Source organism: Gymnoscopelus braueri, assembly GCF_963280865.1.
Source record: "Gymnoscopelus braueri genome assembly, chromosome: 2".
NCBI lineage: Eukaryota > Metazoa > Chordata > Actinopteri > Myctophiformes > Myctophidae > Gymnoscopelus > Gymnoscopelus braueri.
Window position 1 is genome coordinate 59,362,288 of NC_137604.1, and position 22,500 is coordinate 59,384,787.

A 22,500-nucleotide genomic window follows, 5' to 3' on the forward strand; every position below is an offset into this window, starting at 1 on the left:
CTCTCAGAGTTACAGACCCATCAGGGTCCATTTGGTTCCTAACTATCCATCATTTAGCTGGGGACCCCCTGGAACTCCTTCAAGGACCCCTGGGGGTCCCCGGACCACACTTTGTGAACCACTGGTATAAACTGAATGTCGAACTGAAATTCATGTGTGCATGGTTCTAAAGTAAACTGGAACTCAATGTTTGCATGGCTCTAAACTGAATTCAATGATCTATGGCTTTAATGTTAAAATGCATTCAAGTTTGCATGACTCGAGTTAATCTGATTAAATGTCTTGCTATGGACCCGCTCTTGTATGTTTTTTTTTTGCATAGGGTACTCTGATTTAGCTTAGCATGCTGCTTAGCCAAAGTTAGGGAACATCTTAACTCCAAGTTTAACTGTAATTCCATTTGTTGCAATAAATGGTTAAATCTACTTTGACGTGAGTGTTCCTGACTGAAATGTCTGTTATTTGTCATATCTGCCCTGTGGAACTTTTGTTTACGAAGCCTAAAAGCCAAACAGAAATGTCATTTTTATTACATAATGTTCAACGACATAATTAATTACAACTATTTGAGTGACAATTAATCGTCAAGCTAAATTTCATAATCGTGACCGCACGCACGCACGCGCACGCACGCACACAGAGGAATGTTACATATTATTTAAAGGTCACACATTTCAGAGATGATGCACTCACCCTCATGGCGTCCAGAGCTGTGCGAAGGTTGTCCTTGTCTGCAGAGCCAGTGGTGTGTTTCATTAGTTCCTGCACACACACACACACGCACACACACACGCACGCACGCACACACACGCACACACGCACGCACGCACGCACGCGCACGCACGCACACGCACGCACACACACACACACACACACACACACACACACACACACACACACACACACACACACACACACACACACACACACACACACACACACACACAGACACAGTCACATTACTACACACTGATGAGTACAGTACATGACTGTGGATCCATGCACAGTTATTAAAAACATGCACGTTTCTACATTCTATGTGTCGTCAGATACGTCATGGTTGGGTTGGGTGGAAACCTTGTATATCGTTGCTGTCGGGCAGAAACCTCTTATCTCCATATTCTAACTTTTTGTGTTTTTTCGTAAATGAATGCCCTACTCGATCGTACTACAGCGTCACACAAAAGCTCGAAAGTAACAGTTTTGGACATATTAGGTTTCTACCCGACAGAGACGATATACTGTGTTCCAGTGGATCCACTGTAGTTATTATTTAGTCATCTCTTGTTCTTGTTGATACTTTTCATTGGTTTAAGCACTTTCAACCTGGCGTCTCTATTTTGGGGCGTGTCAATATCATTTATTTTCAAAAATCATTAAAAAAAAAAGGTGAACAGCAGCAGATCTACAAGCTCACATCACAAGGTATATCAGGCTACCTGTAGCAGGAGGTGGTACTTGAGAACCCTCTGCATGGGAACCATGAGCAAGTCTCTGAGGGTGAACCTCCCACTGTTGGCTCGCTTGGAGCACTCCTGAGAGACAGACAGACAGACAGACAGACAGACAGACAGACAGACAGACAGACAGACAGACAGACAGACAGACAGACAGACAGACAGACAGACAGACAGACAGACAGACAGACAGACAGACAGACAGACAGACAGACAGACAGACAGACAGACAGACAGACAGACAGACAGACAGACAGACAGACAGGAGAAAAAGTGAGACAGATATAGACACACAGAGGCAGACAGAGAAAAGAGAGACATGTCAGAGATGCATGGTTACCATGGTTACCATTTATTGTTTACATTTCCTAAGTCTGCTTGTTAGTTTATCATTCGGTCAAAAGTTGAGACAGTTGGTCCTTTGCTTTGTTCTGATATACTGTGGGTGGGCTCACCTCCAGCTTCATGCGGACGTCCTCTCTCATGGTGGCGATCTTGTCCAGGTGTTTGGAAGCCGCCTCCACCTGACAGCAGTATCGTCCATACAGTAACAACCTGGAGAGACAGAGACATCACAACATTGATGGAAATGCCACAGCATAAGGACGGGCGACTGACCGTGCCTTTGCTGTGAACATGAACATTTGAGCAAATCTTTGAATATATATTTTTTAAAGAGAACATTTGTAACTCATTTGTAACTTTGCTTCTGGGGGTCCCTGGAACAAAACATTTTGAGATGGGGGTCCGTGGCCAAATACATATCTAAAAATGTTTTCTAAATCCTAACAGTATGTTGCTATATCAGTGGTACTCCAACTTTTCCATGTCAAGGACCCCCAAAATTATATCCTTTTACATCCCGACTTAGATGACACTGACAAACCCCCAAAGCCCGACACAAAAAGACAACCTAGTTATAGCCGTATTTATAGCCGTATTTATAGCCGTATTTTGGCTCCTCACTGGCAGGGTGAGTCAGTAGCATAGGGGGAGGGATTAATTGGCATAACGATTTAACTGGGGAGAAAAAGGGGTGGCTACTCTAAATAAAAAAACATGACGTATTTACACTACTAAAAAACTAAACAGCAGCGTGAAGAGGCGATGAGTGTCTATTCTGCTCTGCGTGTTCATGTCTGTCGTTTTCATCTGGTGCATGTGTGTGTGCGTGCGTGCGTGTGTGTGTGTGTGTGTGTGTGTGTGTGTGTGAGTGCATGTGTGAGTGCGTGCACTTATGATATACCTCTCTTTATATTTGATGAAGACTAGGTGGAGGTTCTGGGCATCCTGGTTCAGGATAGAGTTGCGTATCTCCTCCAATAAGGTCTGATGGAGCCTGGCCAACTCCTACACACACAGACACAACACTACAGTCAGAAGCTATACATGCATGAAAGGGATATTTCATTTTCAAACATGTTTGGGGTCATTTTAACATCTACTCAGGCTTTTGTGTTTCACCCCAGACAGTTTTTAAGTTGCTTGATTCAGTATTTAGATATTTGATATTCATTTTATCAGACACGCCCCCTTCCTATACAACCCCCCCCCCAAAAATGACAGTACGGTATTAGGCCAGACAAAATATCAGTGTGTGTGTGTGTGTGTGTGTGTGTGTGTGTGTGTGTGTGTGTGTGTGTGTGTGTGTGTGTGTGTGTGTGTGTGTGTGTGTGTGTGTGTGTGTGTGCGTGTGTGTCCACACACCTCTATGTTGATGAAGATGCTCTCCATGTCTTGTGGGAGGAGGAACTTCTGAAGGGGCTTCATAAAGTGCTGCGTACAGGAGAAGATATTACTGTTACCTCTGTCTTTAAGGTCTTTCACTTTCATTGGCTTGCTCGCTTGCTTGCTCACTCACTCACTCACTCACTCACTCACTCACTCACTCACTCACTCACTCACTGTGTGTGTGTGTGTGTGTGTGTGTGTGTGTGTGTGTGTGTGTGTGTGTGTGTGTGTGTGTGTGTGTGTGTGTGTGTGTGTGTGTGTGCGTGCGTGCGTGCGTGCGCGCGCGCGCGTGTGTGTGTTTACCTGTAATATAGACTCCAGTGTGTCATAGTATTTCTCCTCAGTCTGTCTGATCTCCAGCAGGCAGCATCCTCTCTTGTCTACAGGAGCCTTTTGTTGCTTTGAAAACACACACAATTTATCATTTACAATTTAGCTACAGCATTTAGTTGACGCTCTTATCCAGGGCAAATGACCTAGTGCTAGATCAGAGTAAATAGCATGAACCCTAGTCAGCAAATGACAGGGTAAAAGGTCACGTGTAAGGGTTAGTAAATAAATCTGTGCTACTAAGCAACAGTGGTGTAAAGTAACTAAGTACATTGACTCAAGTACTGTACTTAAGTACAATTTCGAGGTATTTTGTTTTACTTTACTGGGGTATTTCCAATTGTCAGTACATTTACTTCTACTCCACTACATGTCAGAGGCAAATATTATACTTTTACTACTACAATTATTTGAAAACTTCAGTTACTAGTTACTTTGTAGATTTTGATAATTATCACAAAACATACAGTAACCACTTCAGTCCTATATTTTGAAAATAGCAGATCTACAAGCTCACAATGTGTCGCGATGCGACGCATCGTGAGCTTGTAGATATGCTATTTTCAAAAGTTTTGTATACATTTTATGTGAAATGGGATACCAATACTTTATTTTTTAATTCCGGACTTTTACTTAACAGAGTATTTCTGAATTGCAGCATTGATACTTTTACTTAAGTAAAACATTTGAGTACTTTTTCCACCACTGCAACTCGTACACCAAACATCACACAACGTGCTATCTAAATAAAATTGCATAGCGAACAAAGTAACCAACATACATCTGGTAAACGTAATTAGCATCAATCAAAAATAGGCAACAAGTACCGATGCAACAATTTTTACCGATGTAAAAATAGGCAACAAGTACCGATACTTGAGGGGGTTCCAGGAGGTCCCCAGCTAAATGTGTTAAAACATTTGAACCCTTTAATGTAATATAAAGTTGGCTATTCAAAAATAGCAGATATACAAGCTCACTACATGTGCTATTTTTTAAAAACACATTTTAACGTTTGAATCCCTGCAGTATGGTGTGTTGAACTTGAACACTCACAGTCTCTGGCTCTGCCCTCATCAAGTCTTCATAGATTTCATCTCCTTCATCTTCCTCATCCTCCACACAATCATACAGGTCATCATCTTCATCCACCGTGTCACTGGCACACACAAACGGTAAATATACAGTCACACACACACACACACACACACACACACACACACACACACACACACACACACACACACACATAATCATAAACATGATTATTATTGTCAGTCAACACTGTTGTCATCATAAGTTTCATACGCATCAGCTCTTCAGATCCCTAAATAGTCCAACAAAGGACACAGCAAAGACTTATGACAGAATGTCCTCTCCATCAAGTGAAGCCTATAGATACGATGGAATAGCCTCCCAGTCACTCTACAGCAGTGGGTATAAACCATTGGTCCGGTAACCAAATGGACCCTTATAGATCTTTAACTCTTGAGAGCGTAAAATGAAACCAAATGGACCCTTATAGATCTTTAACTCTTGAGAGCGTAAAATCAAACCAAATGGACCCTTACGGGTCCATTTGGTTTCATTTTACGCTCTCAAGAGTTAAATTATTGTTTAACATCTGCAAGACTTAATTTACGAGAAGTCACACAATTAGAGAATGTAGAAGAATTGTTATTTTGATCAACGTTTGCCTGTCATCTCTCCTATTGGTACCAACATCAATACAGCATGGATGGAATTGTGGACAAAATCGTATCAAACGACAACGAAATATACGTTTTGAGAGGTCTGAGAGGCTAAATCTCATGAAACGGTGGTCTGGGGCTCAAATGCCGAATAATAAATAATTGGACCTTGATATGAAAAGGGTTGAAAACCACTGCTTTACGGGGAAAGCCCCACCTTGTGTACTTTTAAAACACAACTAAAACAATGGTTTAAAATGTCTCAAACATGTGACCATTGATACTTTTCAAATCTTAGATATTTCAAATTAGGCTTTAGATATTCTATTGTTTAGGTTTAGACTTGGGTAGGTATGTGGGTTTTTAGTTGGGTTTAAACTAGGTATGGTATTCTTAGAATTAAAAGTATAGTAAAGTAAAGTGTCTGTCACATTCACAGTGAGGGTTAACTGGGATCATCAAATCATCTCAAACATTCCATCCTGATATAAAAATGTTAAAGAACAGTCCTTACTCTATCTGGTCAGACAGTCCGTTGTAGATGTCGTCATCTGATGCACATCCTTCTGATGGGAACGGCCTGGAGACACAGGGATGTGTGAGAGCAGTGGTGTAAATTAAGTAAGTACATTTACTCAAGTACTGTACTTAAGTACAATTTTGAGATATCTTTACATCACTAGAGTATTTCCAGTTTTCCATACTTTTACTTCTACTCCATTACATCTCAGAGGCAAATATTGTACTTTTACTCCACTACAATTATTTGACAGCTATAGTTACTAGTTACTTTGTAGGCTTTGATTATTATTACAAAACATACATTAACCACTTCAGCCCTATATATATTTCGGCTATTTGAAAATAGCAGATCTACAAGCTCACAATCGCGGCGCATTGTGAGCTTGTAGATCTGCTATTTTCAAAATACTTTTAATACATTACAGCATAATGAGTACTTTCTACTTTTGGTATTTTAAGACCATTTTGATACCAATACTTTTGTACTTTTACTCAAGTACATTTTGAATTCCTGGTTTTTACTTGTAACAGAGTATTTCTACGTTGCAGTATTGATACTTTTACTAAAATAAAAAATGAGAGCACTTTTTCCACCACTGTCTGTGAGTGTTGGTGAAGCGTGGACATGGGGGGTGATAAAGGTGTAATTATGTAGTCAGGTGAGTGAGGAGGGTATATGGGCTTCGATTACGGCTGTCACCATTATGACATTTTACTTGGCGCTTAATTGTCGCTCGAATAATTGCGATTAACAATTTAATAGTTTCTGTGGTTGAACATTGGAACAAAAAATACATTTGTGTTTCTGGCTTTTTTAGGCTTCGTAAACAAAAGGTGCACAGGGCAGGTAACTTACATAATTCAACAACTTTATACTTATTATCTAAAATAATTATGACTAGGTGATTATGTAATAATTGTGACAGGCCTAGCTCCAAAATATATCAGTCAGTCAGTCAGTCAGGGCTGCAACATCCCTTTTCACCAAAAAGATGTTGCAGAGAAAAGGAACAAACTCATTCCCTTGCTGCTGATGACGTTAAGTTCTTGCATCTCCATGATTTTTTAACTAGCCGAACGTCAGCACAGAAGACACCGTGAATGTGAACATTGTGTTTGATTGGTCAAACAAAAATTCACAGTTGCTGGTGCTTTATTTTGTCTTATTTCCACAATGAGATGGGCAGTGTCAAAAACACTGTTCTATCAATGTCCAGAATCAGATTCAACTTTATTGCCACATCACACAGAATAGATACAGTACAGTACAAAACAAGAAGCATAATTACTGTGCATGAAGAGGAAGGAAGCCAGTATGCTCATACAGAACTCTTTCAATAACCGCTTAAACCATATATACGTCATTAACCGGTGTCCCCCATGGCTCGATACTAGTCCTCCTCCTTTTCCCCCCTCAACACCAAATCTCTCTTACAATGCGAAGCTATTTTTTTCACCAAAATGTTCGCCTACTGTGACATGCCCAGGAAGCTATAGTGTTCAAGAGGTTAATGGAAGAGTTCAATAAAACGCAGGCAGGCATACAAAGTTCAATAAGAACAAAACGAAAACATTCAAGCTCGCAAAATACACAAGAATATAGAGCTAAAAACAAGTGGAAAAGACAATCAATCTGTCTGTATATTGATTGTATAGATAGAAATAGACAGAAACTGCGGATGAGAAACACACAGAAGAATGAAGAAGTGACTTACTGGAAGTTTTTGTGTAGAGCGATGGAAGAATGGGACAGGGTGGACAAGGTGTCAATTACCTGCAAGACACACACACACACACACCCACACACACACACACACACACACACACACACACACACACACACACACACACACACACACACACACACACACACACACACACACACACACACACACACACACACACACACACACACACACACACACACACACACACACACACACACGTTTATAATTCAGAGAGAGTACAAATGTAACTGTTTGTTCAGATCATCATTATTAAACAGAACAGGCATTTTCAGGTTCGGGGAAAACCAATTGTATCCAATCATTGACCTCAAACCTCTAGTAAAACAAAACACCAGACGCCAGAGGATTTAATGGGAGCTTATTTGGTTTGCAGATTTATACTGTCTAACTATTTAAACCCGGGGTCTTCAACAGGGGGTCCGGGACCCCTAGGGGGTCCTCAGAATTACTACAGGGGGTCCGCCAAATCTTTGTGTGATATGACTTCTTTTTTTTTCATCAACCACTACCTTAGCATCCCTTTTCTGAGGAGAACCCAAGCCAAAAATAGCAGATCTACAAGCTCACAAGCGCGAGGCGTTGTGAGCTTGTAGATCGTCTATTTTTGGCAAAGAGTTATAGGTGTAGAGGGGAAAAAAGAGCAGCAAAAGATAATCTGAAACACAATTTTATACAATATGGGTCCCTGCTTCATCTCTCTCTCAGCTAAGGGGTCCTTGGCCTGAAAACGTTGAAGACCCCTGATTTAAACCCTATATAATATAGACCAGACTCGGGAGTCCTACAGGTGTCTATACTAGGCGCCCTCCACATTTAAAAAAATAATGTTGGGGGCTTTTTATGCCTTTATTGATAGGACAGTAGGCTGACAGGAAATGGGGAGAGAGATGGGGGGAGACACACAGGAAAGGTCGTCGGGATCGGGAGTCGAACCCACGACACGCTGTCAAGCTGGAGTGGTGTGCGCCTGAACCGCTAGGCGCCCCCCTCCATTGTTTCTTGAAAAGGCTTAAGGTCATTACACACCGGCGATTATGCAAATATACGCAAAATTCGGACTCGGCCCGAATAAGCAAAAGACGCTTTTTCGCGCCGCGAAACTGATGTGGAAGCTTGCATTGACTTTATAAGGTTTTTTTTTTTAAATAAATCGCATCAAAAAATCGCCCCGGTGTGTAAGGACCTTTAGTTTTAGTTTAGATTTGATTAGTTTTAGTGTTAGTTTTATTTTTTGTTGTAATATGGGTTAGGCACGCACAGCTAAAATATTGCAAGATAGCCAGCCAAATATTGGCTTTGAAATATTGAACGACAATAACCTGGAATAGCAGCCATTTTCAGACGCGCTGTGGCGCCTGTCAATCTTTCTGTCTAAGGTTTACTTTCATTTAGGAAAGGGAAGAACAAAAAACACAGAACAAGAAATGAAAGTCTGTTGCCAAACATCTGAAAAACGAAATTCCCTGTAAGAAGGGATTGTTAAATCCCTCCTTACAGTTGTTCTTCAACTGAGCAGGCACAATTCCTGAAAAACAAAACGCATTCATATTTTTTTTTTGCACAATTTGAATAAATTCTACTATTATGCCACCAAATTGTGGAATGTCCTACCACCAGTCATCAAAAAGTGTGACTCCCTACCCTCCTTCCAAACCTTCATAAAAGAAAACCTGTCTGCAATTTACAACTGGACCTAGACAAGTCTTCTAGCCAAAAGAAATGACCCCACACTGTTGTTTCTGTAATTACACTATTACTGCTCCTAGTATTGATTTCTTGTAAATGGTGCATTTATATATCGCTTTATCCAAAGCGCTTTACATAGAATAGATTGTGCATTACATTCACCCATTCACACACACATTCACACACCGATGGCGGAGGAAACCATGCAAGGCACCAACCTGCTCATCGGGAGCAATTAGAGGTTCAGCGTCTTGCTCAAGGACACTTCGACACTAACTCTTCTGGGGGAGCCCGGGATCGAACTGGGAACCTCACGGCTTCAATCTCTACCCCTGAGCCACTGCCGCTCAAACCCTCACAAAACCACGTTTCACCTGCAGTATAGATACTGATACTGATACTGAGTATCAGATACTCAAAATGTTTGACTCATGTTTCAAACCGAAACAATTGTGTGTGTGTGTGTGTGTGTGTGTGTGTGTGTGTGTGTGTGTGTGTGTGTGTGTGTGTGTGTGTGTGTGTGTGTGTGTGTGTGTGTGTGTGTGTGTGTGGAGGGGGGGGTAACAGTACCTTGTGCGCGTGTGTGTGTGTGTGTGTGTGTGTGTGTGTGTGTGTGTGTGTGTGTGTGTGTGTGTGGGGGGGAGGGGTTAACAGTACCTTGCCGAAGTCTCTGACATCAAAGAGGTCGAAGGCCTCGAACAGTTCACTCTTCTTCAGGCTGAATCTCTCCTGACAAACAGCCAGGAAGGTACGGATGTTCTTCAAGCACAGGAACTACACAGTCACACACACACACACACACACACACACACACACACACACACACACACACACACACACACACACACACACACACACACACACACACACACACACACACACACACACACACACACACACACACACACACACACACACAGAGAGAGAGAGAGAGAGAGAGAGAGAGAGAGTTGTTATAACCTCATATGTCCAAAACTGTTATTTTTCTGGACGCAAATTCCAAAATAGCACTACATTTACGTAATTTAGATAGTGTATTATTTAGACAGATGCCAGGTTCGTTTGAAGACCTGGCATCTTATAGCTTGTACAGTTTCAATGCACAGAGTATTAATGTTTTTATATTATACTGTTTAGACTGATAGGTTCTTGGCAGTGGTGTGTTCTACCGTGTTACGCTGTATACGCCGTATACAGTCCAGATTCTTTTGGGAAAAAGTGTATACAGTCTAATAACCATTTCATCCATTGAAAACGCGCTAGCGTATACCCACGACCACGTGCATGTCATGCAGGGAATAATTATCATATACCCTCCGAAAAAACCTGGAACACACCACTGGTTCTTGGTTTACCTATGATCCTAGATTACTGTCTCTATGCATTTCATGTATTACCTTGCGTTGTCCTTGCTTATTGTAAATCACTCTGGATTAAGAGCGTCTGCTAAAATGCCTAAATAAATAAATACATTGTGAAAACAAACCCACAAAAGGTTAGAATACGGAGATAAGAGGTTTCCTGGCCCGACAGGGACGTTTTATTGTCACAGTTTGCTGACTAAACTGTCTCTGGGATGATAATGTGAGGCCATTAAACTGTCACAACATAGCTGTGTGTAATCATGGCCCGTCATCAACAACAGTGATTGTATTATGCATATGATTGTATTATGAATATGATTGCACACAAACAAACAACATATTGGCTACGGACGGTAAATAGATGATAAGACTCTAGGCTGCAAAACGAAACTGTCACGCAAACCACAGGACCGTGGTAAAGCACTTCTTTAAAATTGTTTGGCAGTTAAAGACATTTGCACAGTGACAACTGTTTTACATTAACTTCCTGCTCTCTTGTTTCTGTCTCTCTCTCTTTTCATCTCTCTCTCTGTTTCTCTCTCTCTCTCTCTGTGTGTTTGCTCAGCAGTGGGAAATAGGAACAGGAACTCTAAATTCAGAAAAAGGGGAAACGTAGAGTTCTGACTGATACTTGCTGCACTTGCATATATATCACTCTGTCATGAGTTAATTTCAACTCACACAGACTTTCAACTTACACGCATACACAAATATAAATTATATAACCGACCACACACAGTGTGCCCCCCCCCCCCCCCCCCCGTGTGTGTGTGTGTGTGTGTGTGTGTGTGTGTGTGTGTGTGTGTGTGTGTGTGTGTGTGTGTGTGTGTGCGTGCGTGCGTGCGTGCGTGCGTGCGTGCGTGCGTGCGTGCGTGCGTGCGTGCGTGCGTGCGTGCGTGCGTGTGTGTGTACACTGTATGCGTAAGTATCAACATGTCCAAATCATGTACCAGCTGTTAATCAGCGGACGTTATTACTCAACCACTAGGATTCCCCAGGGTTGCACATGCATGCACGTGTGTGTGCACACCCCACCCACCCACCCACGCACCCATGGCCATGCACGCACGCAGGCACACACACACACACACACACAAACACACACACACACACACACACACACACACACACACACACACACACACACACACACAGAGTGGTGACATTACGGTCAGTCCTGTCTGATGTGAATGATGAATCATCAAGAGGGATTTTCATAAAGTTGCAGACGCCCACACTGTGGGCCTTTCCTGCATGCTCTCTCTCTCTCTCTCTCTCTCTCTCTCTCTCTCTCTCTCTCTCTCTCTCTCTCTCTCTCTGTCTATCACTGTCCTTCTCTCTCTCTCTCTCTCTCTGTCTATCACTGTCCTTCTCTCTCTCTCTCTCTCTCTCTCTCTCTCTCTCTCTCTCTCTCTCTCTCTCTCTCTCTCTCTCTCTCTCTCTAAAAATGTATATATATATATATACTAAGATTTGCACACATTTTCACGATTTATTTTCAAAAATAGCATTCATAGCGTGGCACGAGTGCTGTGCTATGAGCTTGTAGATCTGCTATTTTTGAATAGCCAAAAAACTCTTAAAATGACACAGATGCGTTCCCGAATTGAATGGGTTAACACGAGAAATGCCACCCCCCCCCCACTGTTTACTGTACATATATGTTTCATTGCTACTAGTGTTGTATATTAATGTATATTATTGTACCTGTATTATCCCACTTTGAGAACCACTGCTCTATATCACTGCCTCTCTCTATATTAGAGCTGCAACTATCGATTGTCTTCATAGCAATCATTTTAGAGTACTGTTTGATTCATTGAATAATAAAGAAGCAGTTTTGTTGGATAATAAAAACAAGTTATATACTGCATCAATGAATGTCTTGAGTGATTTCTTAAATAATAGACTACATCGATCGGTCTGATTAACCACAAAAGCACTTTAAAAAAAGATTTATGATTGGTGATTTTTTAGATTCTCTCTCCCCTGAGCAAGCAGGCAGGCTCTATTAGCTCAATGGTACAGAAAAAGTCAGCACTTGCGCAGGAAACCGGGTTCAAATCCGGGGTAGAAGAGGAAAGTTGCATAGTGCAGTTTAAAAGTATCAGTTCCTTTGTTTCTAGAGAGGTAGTCACACTTAGTTTTCAGGTAACGATCCCAGAACGACCTTCTGTGAAACCCAGCACCATCATTTACCCTCAAATTCTGCTTTCTAAAACCATGAGGGACTTGTTTTCGTTTTCCAAACAAAGTCATTCACACACCTGTTCCTGAACCAATCAAAGTGTAGTCTGGTTCCTTATGCTTAGATTTACAATGTTGTCGGATTTTTTTGAAGATTTGCAAAACTATACATTTTTGGAAAGGTTATTGTCTAAGGAATCAGAAAATCAATGTTTGCATTTGCCCAGATGTGTATATGGCGGCCATATTGGCAATTACAAAATGGCCACCCTAAAATGTACGTTTTTTAATATCTCGGCCTCTAAATAAGCTGGAACATTGATTTTAACTCCTAAACCTACATTTTCAGTGTCGAGGAATCCAATGGTGGTAATTATAAAGCTACAAAACTTTACAATATTAACCCTTAGATGCATGACTGAGTCCAAAATGACCAGATGTGGTTGTTTTCTTGCAATATCTTTGTAATTAAAAAACATTTATCAATTCATATTGAAGATTTGCAAAACTATACATTTTTGGAAAGGTTATTGTCTAAGGAATCATAAAATCAATGTTTGCATTTGCCCAGACGTCTGTGGCCATATTGGAATTGACAAAATGGCCGCCGTAAAATGTATGTCTTGTAATATCTTGGCTTCTAAATAAGATGGAACATTGTTTTTAATGGCTAAACCTACATTTTCAGGGTCAAGGAATCCAATGGTGCAAGTTATCATTTCATTTTTTGTATCATCCCATTGACATAATCCATCATATGGGTAAAAACAGCACAGCCCAGGCAGTCAGTCAGATACTAACCCAGTGTTCTTTTTATTTCTTTTAACTGTGAACTTTGGATGTTTGTGTAACCATCTTAAACATCATGACATGTGTAATCTTAGACAGTCTCTATGCATCATCATAATCATCATCATCATCATCATCACTTTCGTGCGTCACAGCTTGGGAATCGACATCGTTCTGACACTGGCTGCTGCAATGACACATTTCAGTACAGGCTAAGTCCTTAGCTTTGCAGGAACATCTGCCAGAAGAACAGTCAGATTTACACTTGCATTGAACCATCTCAAGGATGGCCTTTTGGGCTGGGAGGACCTCTGTGGTCGTTGGTTTCATCATGCCATCCAAGTGTTTGAAGTACCCATTTTGCAGGGGATGCAGCTGTGGATCCTGCATATTAATGGCTGCTTGTGCCCATGCCCTTGTTTGGACATGGATTCTCAAGATATGCTGCTTCAGAGCTCCAGGTGTTGGAGGGAGCTTGTCACTTTCTGCCCTGTGTTTGCAGAACAGATGCCATCGCAGTTCAGGGATTGTCTTGATGTTGATACCCTTGGGTGAGTAAGCTGTAAGGACTCCAGCGTTGACAGCATTCCTTCCATCACTTCTGCTTCATCCAAAAGCATCTGTAGAGCATTGATAACATCTTCATCCGTTTTGAGGTAGACCTGCAGCCAGGTTGCCTTGCCTACCATCAAACACATCCCGATGAGCAGGTTCCTCTCCCATGACAAGACGAAGGCTGATCTGACTGACTATCTTGATACCAAAACACTAGAGTACAACAGGGGATCCTCCAAGCTGATCATCACGTCTGCTTCTAGATACACTAGGAGCAACAAAGACCTGGTCTTTGAAGAAAATAACCACGAAGAAGCAGACACACTGCTGATCCACCAGGCTGTGCTGGCTTCACAGCGAAACCCACCTGATGCACAGTTGGTATTTTTCTCCCCAGATACGGACGTTTTAGTGCTAGTCACAGCAAACTACGACCTCCTGCTGATGAACACGTCCATTTCTATGGCCTCTGGTGTTGTGCAGATTGAAGATTGTGGCGAGCTCTAGGTAAAGAAAGAGCAAAGGCTTTGCCAGCCTTCCATGCATTCACTGGGGCCGACAACACAGGGAGGTTCTCCCGTATAAGCAAGGCAACCTGGCTGCAGGTCTACCTCAAAACGGATGGAGATATTATCAAAGCTCTGCAGATGCTTTTGGATGAAGCAGAAGTGACAGAAGGAATGCTGTCAACACTGGAGTCCTTTGTATGTGCAGCTTACTCACCCAAGGGTATCAACATCAAGACAATCCCTGAACTGCGATGGCATCTGTTCTGCAAGCACAGGGCAGAAAGTGACAAGCTCCCTCCAACACCTGGAGCTCTGAAACAGCACATTTTGAGAGTCCATGTCCAAACAAGGGCATGGGCACAAGCAGCCATTGCTCTGCAGGATCCACAGCTGGATCCCCTGCAAAATGGGTACTTCAAACACTCGGGTGGCATGCTGAAACCAACGACCACAGAGGTCCTCCCAGCTCCAAAGGCCATCCTTGAGATGGTTCAATGCAAGTGCAAATCAGACTGTTCTTCTGGCAGATGTTCCTGCAAAGCTAAGGACTTAGTCTGTACTGAAATGTGTCAGTGCAGCAGCCAGTGCCAGAACGATGATGATTCCCAAGCTGTGATGCACGAAAGTGATGATGATGATGATGATGGATAGAGACTGTCTAAGATTACACATGTCATGATGTTTAAGATGGTTACACAAACATCCAAAGTTCACAGTTAAAAGAAATAAAAAGAACACTGAGTTAGTATCTGACTGACTGCCTGGGCTGTGCTGTTTTTACCCATATGATGGATTATGTCAATGGGATGATACAAAAAAATGAAATGATAACTTGCACCATTGGATTCCTTGACCCTGAAAATGTAGGTTTAGCCATTAAAAACAATGTTCCATCTTATTTAGAAGCCAAGATATTACAAAACATAAATTTTATGGTGGCCATTTTGTCAATTCCAATATGGCCACAGACATCTGGGCAAATGCAAACATTGATTTTATGATTCCTTAGACAATAACCTTTCCAAAAATGTATAGTTTTGCAAATCTTCAATATGAATTGATAAATGTTTTTTTAATTACAAAGCTATTGCAAGAAAACAACCACATCTGGTCATTTTGGACTCAGTCATGCATCTAAGGGTTAATATTGTAAGGTTTTGTAGCTTTATAATTACCACCATTGGATTCCTCGACACTGAAAATGAAGGTTTAAGAGTTAAAATCAATGTTCCAGCTTATTTAGAGGCAGAGATATTAAAAAACGTACATTTTAGGGTGGCCATTTTGTAATTGCCAATATGGCCGCCATATACACATCTGGGCAAATGCAAACATTGATTTTCTGATTCCTTAGACAATAACCTTTCCAAAAATGTATAGTTTTGCAAATCTTCAAAAAAATCCGACAAAATTACATAGTGAACCAGACTAGTGACTGCAGGGGGTGGAAAGAGAACACTATGAATATCGTTGCTGTCGGGCCGAAACCTCTTATCTCCGTACACCTTTCTGTGTTTTTGTATAAATCAACGCCCTACTTGATCATTTGTGACGCTGTAGTAACTACAGCGTCACAACATCAAAAGTAACAGATCCGGCAAGCTCGAAACGCGTCGCTTCGTGCCGTGTTTTGGCTTGAGCTTGTAGATCTGTTTTTTTGGACATAATGAGGTTTCCACCCGACAAAGACCACCCTGCCATCCTTTAAAAAATATGACTCAAGTAGAAGTGAGATTAGTTGTGTTGAAAAGTATTCATGTAAGAGTACAAAAGATAAACAGTTACATAGTTCTGTATGGTTTACATGCTGACTGTAACCATTTCAACGCGGTGCGAGGCGTTGTGAGCTTGTAGATCGGCTATTTTCACTATTTTAAAACGTTTAAAAAATAATGATAAAAAAGCAACGGTTTTGGACAGCGACGATATTTAAGTTGAGGTGTGTGTGCATGTGCATGTGCATGTGCATGTATGCTTGCGTTAATTTATCCACTTATATACTTAGCGGACTGGGGTCCTCCAAGGCTCAATACTAGGGATATTAGAGATAGTATCTTTTCACCAAAAATTGCCAATTGAACGCATTGTGAGTTTGTCCAGTGTTTGCCCCTAGAATAAGGATGCTACAGGCTCCATGTTGTTCATAACATTTTTAATTAAGATGGTCGTCTTCCGGCGATGATGAAAACAAGATAATCGAGACAAAACAATTCTCGCGCTGCATCCCGTTTCATAATGGTGTTCTCTTGTACTGTCTCTTGTTGTTGTAAATCCAGAACACATTCTCTTTAAGAGCCCACACTCGCTCTCAGTTTGGTGAGGTGTTCAGCTAGAGCAGGGGGTCCTCAGAGTTACTACAGGGGGGGGGGATATATACATATATATATATATATATATATATATATATATATATATATATATATATATATATATATATATATATATATATATATATATATATATATATATATATATATATATATATATATATATATTATTATTATTATTATTATTATTATTATTTTTTTACATTAACCACTTCAACCCTATAGCATTACTATTCTGAGGAGAACTTTAGCATCTCTCTCTCTCTCTGCTTAGGGGGGTCCTTGGCCTGGAAAATATTTGAAGACCCACTGAGCTAGAGTCAAGAAGAGGGACAGACAGGCTTTGGTCAACTAGAAAAGTATGACCAATTCAGTTATTTGGAAACACTTTGAGCTTCAAGAAGCTTCTGATGAGGAACACCAACAGATATTGTGTAAGATGTATTACACATTGTTGTCTGTCTGCACCACAAGGCAGTGTGTGTGTGTGTGTGTGTGTGTGTGTGTGTGTGTGTGTGTGTGTGTGTGTGTGTGTGTGTGTGTGTGTGTGTGTGTGTGTGTGTGTGTGTGTGACCTATTTGTTTAAAGGCGGGGTGCCGTGATTTTCAGTGATGATCAGGTATTATGGTTATACTAGGAGGAAGATTTTTTTCCAAAAAGTGTACAGAAAATTTTAAAATTATGTTTTTATGTGGACACGCCTCCAGTTCATTAAGTATACCTGGTTCTCACCTTAGCACCTCTTCCACCACCTTAGCACCACCCACCTGTCCTAGTCCCGCCTCCGTGTTATGATAATGAGGGGGAGGGTATGTTTTTACTATGTCACTAAAGCGCTGTTTTTCTATTGGCACGTTTGACCCTCAAGGTTTCAGCCTCCAGGTAGAAACTCAAAATAGTCAGAGAAGACATAAAACACCATAAAAACACCACCAGGGGGCTTAATGAAGTTTTATCAACCTCATAGACACATGAAAAACTGAAAAAGTGCAAAACCATGGCACCACCTCTTTAAAACCATTAAGACTGGGAACGCATCTGTGTCATTTTAGATTTCTTTGGCTATTCAAAAATAGCAGATCTACAAGCTCTATGAGCTTGTAGATCTGCTATTTTTGAGGGAAAAAATCGTGAAAATGTGTGCAAACCTTTGAATATATATATTTTTAACTCAAATCTTTGCTTCTGGGGGTCCCTGGAACAAAATATTTTGAGATGGGGGGGTGGGTCTGCGGACAAATACATATTATTTTGGGGGTCCTCGACATGAAAAAAGTTTGAGAACCACTGATATTATAGCAACATAAGGAAAAAAACCCTGTTAGGATGTAGAAGACATTAAGTTTTGTAGATGTAGAATCTCCAGAAGCAAAGATTTGAGTAAAAAAACATAATATTCAAAGATTTTCAGAAATTACACAAACGATAATTATTATTTTTGGTGCAGATCTACAAGCTCATAGTGCAGCTTGTATATCTGCTATTTTTGAATGGCAAAATAAATCTTAAAATGACACAGATGCCTTTCCGGTCTTAATGGATTAATCATCTGAAATTCAATGACAAAGTGGTCCGTGTTTTTATGTTAAGTTCAATAGATGCATGACGTGTCTGAAATCACTTCCTAGTCACTAAGTGCACTATTATATCGGGCAGAAACCTCATATCTTCATATTCTAACTTCTTTGTGTTTTTTTTCGCCCTACTTGATCATACTATGATCCGTAAGCTAGTTTTTTTTTAATATATAAAAGGTTGTATAAAGTTTAAATAATTAAATGCATGGCCTGTTTTGGCCATAGTGAATTATTTAGTTCAAGGGTTCCCAAACTTTTCAGGCCATAACCCCCCAAAATAATCATATTTGAATTGAGAACCCCCCCCCCCCCCCCCACCCTGACAAGCACTGGGAATTGTAGGAATTGTAGGAATTGTAGGCATTGCATTTAGTTTGACTCCACAGATAAATATTGTGAAAACAGCCAATCTTCAATCTCACAACGCCTCGCAAACTGGGAAGCGCTAGCTGCTCTACATAACTACCAGTATGTAGGGCACAGAGAGTAGTGAATGAGTGAGTGTTTTCAGACACAGTCAATGAGTAATCATGTTCCGTGTGTGTTGTGTGTGTGTGTGTGTGTGTGTGTGCGTGCATATGTTGTGTGTGTGTATGCATGCATGCTTCCTTCTCTATTTCTCTCTCAGTGAAGTGTGTGGGCACATGTACATGTATAAAACTTAACCATACAGTATTGTTCCTGTTCTCTGAACCGATACTGGTTTCTCTTTCTTTCTTTCTTTCTCTCTCTCTCTCTCTCTCTCTCTCTCTCTCTCTCTCTCTCTCTCTCTCTCTCTCTCTCTCTCTCTCTCTCTCTCTCTCTCTCTCTCTCTCTCTCTCACAGAGAAATCGTGAAAAAAACCTTTCGTGAAAAAAACCTTTTTGCAAATCTTTGAATATGTATATATTTTTTAAGCGAACATTTTAAACTAAAATCTTTGCTTCTGGGGATTCTACAAATGTCTTCTAAATCCTGACATTTTTGTTGGAAAAAAAAGCTTATGTTGCTATAATATTAGTGTTTCTAAAAAATGTTTTCATGTCAATGTATTTGTCCGCGGACCCCCCCATCTCAAAATATTTTGTTCCAGGGACCCCCCAGAAGCAAAGATTTGAGTTAAAAATGTATTTATATATTCAAAGATTTGCACACATTTTCAAAATGTTTCCAAAAATACCAGATCTACAAACTCACAGCACGGCACTCTGTGCCGAACTATGAGCTTGTTTAAGTCCAACTTCAGAAACTGGCTACCCCGCCTCAGGAAGGAGATCTCTGGTCGCCAAACAAGGAATGGAGACAACCTGGACACTCACACAGTGGTTCTCAAACCTTTTCATGTCAAGGACCCCCAAATTGACACTTATTAGCCCACGGACCCCCATTTGAAAAGATATGCCAGGGACCCCCATAAGAGAAGATTTATTTTGGTTCTACTAGGTGTGATTTTCAACCATTTTAATTTCAAGGACCCCCAGTTTGACACGCATTAGGCTACGGACCACCATTTAATGGCATTTCTAACTCTGGGACCATCTGGGAAATCAATGTTAATGTAGAGAGTGTCCATCTGTACACTCTCTGAGATACTTACCCGTAAGGGTCCATTTGGTTCACATCTTGCATTTAGCTGGGGACCCCCTGGAAGTCCCTCAAGGACCCCTGGGGGTCCCCGGACCCCACTTTGAGAACCAATGCTCTAGCATGCCGAACTGAGAGATACAAGAAATCACCAATCCCATATATGTGCAGACTTTTAAATGATGGTGGCTTTTAGATTTGTGTTTTAGATTATTAGATTTTTAGATAGGCAATTGTATTTTTTAGATTTGAAGTTTTGTATTGTAATCAGCAAAATAATTCAGTGTTTTATTGGCACCTGTCTTTTTAAACATCTGTGATCATGCTGAAAGCTGAATAACCATAACCATAAACTATTTTTGAATAGCCCAAAGAAATCTAAAATGACACAGATGCGTTCCCGGTCCTGATGGATTAAACACAGAGGTTCTCTACTCTAGAATACACACATTCTTATTGCCAACTCCTCATCTTCACTCAGTAACTTCAAACATAGATTGATGGCCAGCCTGACCAATCAAGCCTCTCCACTTGCTTCTACCATATTATCAGTGGTGGAAAAAGTGCTCAAATGTGTTACTTAAGTAAAAGTATCAATACTGCAATGTAGAAGTACTCTGTTACAAGTAAAAGTCCGTAATTCAAAATGTACTTGAGTAACAGTACAAAAGTATTGTCATCAAAATGAACTTAAAGTACCAAAAGTAAAACTTTTTTTGAAAATAGCCGATCTACAAGCTCACATATGCGACGCGTTGTGAGCTTGTAGATCGGCTATTTTTAAATAGCCTATGTATAAAACAGGGCTAAAGTGGTTAATGTATGTTTTATAATATAATAATTTATATCTGCAAAGTAACTAGTAAGTTTTCAAATAATTGTAGTGGAGTAAAAGTACAATATTTGCCTCTGAGATGTAGTGGAGTAAAAGTAAAAGTATAGACAATTAGAAATACTCCAGTAAAGTAAAAATACCTCAAAATTGTACTTAAGTACAGTACTTGAGTAAATGTACTTTACACCACTGCATATTATACAGTAATTTAGCTTTACCTCTGCATACACACACACACACACACACACACACCCCCGCACGCACACACACACACACACACACACTCACACACACACACACACACACACACACACACACACACACACACACACACACACACACACACACACACACACACACACACACACACACACACACACACACACACACACATTAGAAATGATGTAGATAAGAGGTTTTTGCCCGACAGCATCGTTATGCTGCATACAGTGCATAATGCATGAACGGCATACAGTACAAATACTGCAGCAACAATACTGCATACAGTACAATATAAGCACTTCTCTGTCTTTCAACAGCCTCTCTCTCTCTCAATCTATCTCTCTCTCTCCAATTCATGGTCTTTCCACACTTCATGTGCACTCCTGGTTCTTTTTCTACGCCACCAGTGCACGTGCACACACACACACACACACACACACACACACACACACACACACACACACACACACACACACACACACACACACACACACACACACACTCTCTGACGACAGATATGGATCAGTTTAATTTTCCTATCCGAGAGCCAGGGGGCTTAAGTGCTGCGACGAAGGAAATGGCCTATGGAAATATAGTAGAGGAGTGTGTGTGTGTGCGCGTGTTTGCATGCGTGTGTGCGTGTGCGCGCATGTGTGTGTGTATGTGTGTGTGTGTGTGTGATCCTCCCAAAACAATTCCTTTATTCCCAGCTTGTTAAAGGGAAACGGGCCCCTGGAGGCCAAATGAGGAGGTACAAGGATAACATTAAAACAAACCTAAAGAAGTGCCACATAGACCTATAATGATTGGGAAGACGTGGCAACAGACAAGGCGACCTGGAGTAAACCTTGTCTGTCCGTGAGGGTGCTGCTCTCTGTATAACGATAACCTCCGCCATGCTGCACTAGACAAGTGCCCAAAATGGTCCAACCCATACCCACCACCACTACATTCCCCTGTCTGTCCACACTGCACCAGAATCTATGCCCACCTGAAGACCCACAAGGACCAAGATGGAGGACAGGTCATCCTCGACCATGTGTGACCGCCGATGATGATGATGATGATCATAGGCGCCGAATTATGTCCGCGCTCGTGGGGGCTCGAACTCGAATCAAGCGCTCCGGCCCACATACGCGTGCAAATTAATTGATTAAACGACGATAAAACGACAGTAACCCAGCCTTCACTAGCATCATAATACCGTGTTGATAATGTACTTGTGTCAACTTGTGAGCGCTCGCACACACACACACACACACACACACACACACACACACACACACACACACACACACACACACACACACACACACACACACTGACACACACTGACACACACTGACACACACTGACACACACACACAGACTCAACAGCTAGTCGTAAGTCACGTCACCTCTGTAATT

General features: G+C 41.1%; 1 protein-coding gene across 4 annotated transcripts in view; it reads right to left on the reverse strand.

Moving 5' to 3' along the window:
• The window catches only part of vav1 (vav guanine nucleotide exchange factor 1), a 42,154-nt gene that overhangs the window by 13,239 nt on the left and 6,415 nt on the right, over window positions 1-22,500 (reverse strand). For all 4 annotated transcript variants that reach the window (XM_080412267.1, XM_080412264.1, XM_080412266.1 and 1 more), the window contains exons 4-13: window positions 9,823-9,939; window positions 7,447-7,505; window positions 5,724-5,789; window positions 4,575-4,677; window positions 3,492-3,587; window positions 3,165-3,233; window positions 2,704-2,807; window positions 1,913-2,012; window positions 1,440-1,535; window positions 694-762 (exon numbers count right to left, since the gene is read on the reverse strand). In XM_080412267.1, the coding sequence (XP_080268393.1) occupies window positions 694-762; window positions 1,440-1,535; window positions 1,913-2,012; window positions 2,704-2,807; window positions 3,165-3,233; window positions 3,492-3,587; window positions 4,575-4,677; window positions 5,724-5,789; window positions 7,447-7,505; window positions 9,823-9,939 (879 nt within the window). The remainder of the gene's footprint in view (window positions 1-693; window positions 763-1,439; window positions 1,536-1,912; window positions 2,013-2,703; window positions 2,808-3,164; window positions 3,234-3,491; window positions 3,588-4,574; window positions 4,678-5,723; window positions 5,790-7,446; window positions 7,506-9,822; window positions 9,940-22,500) is intronic.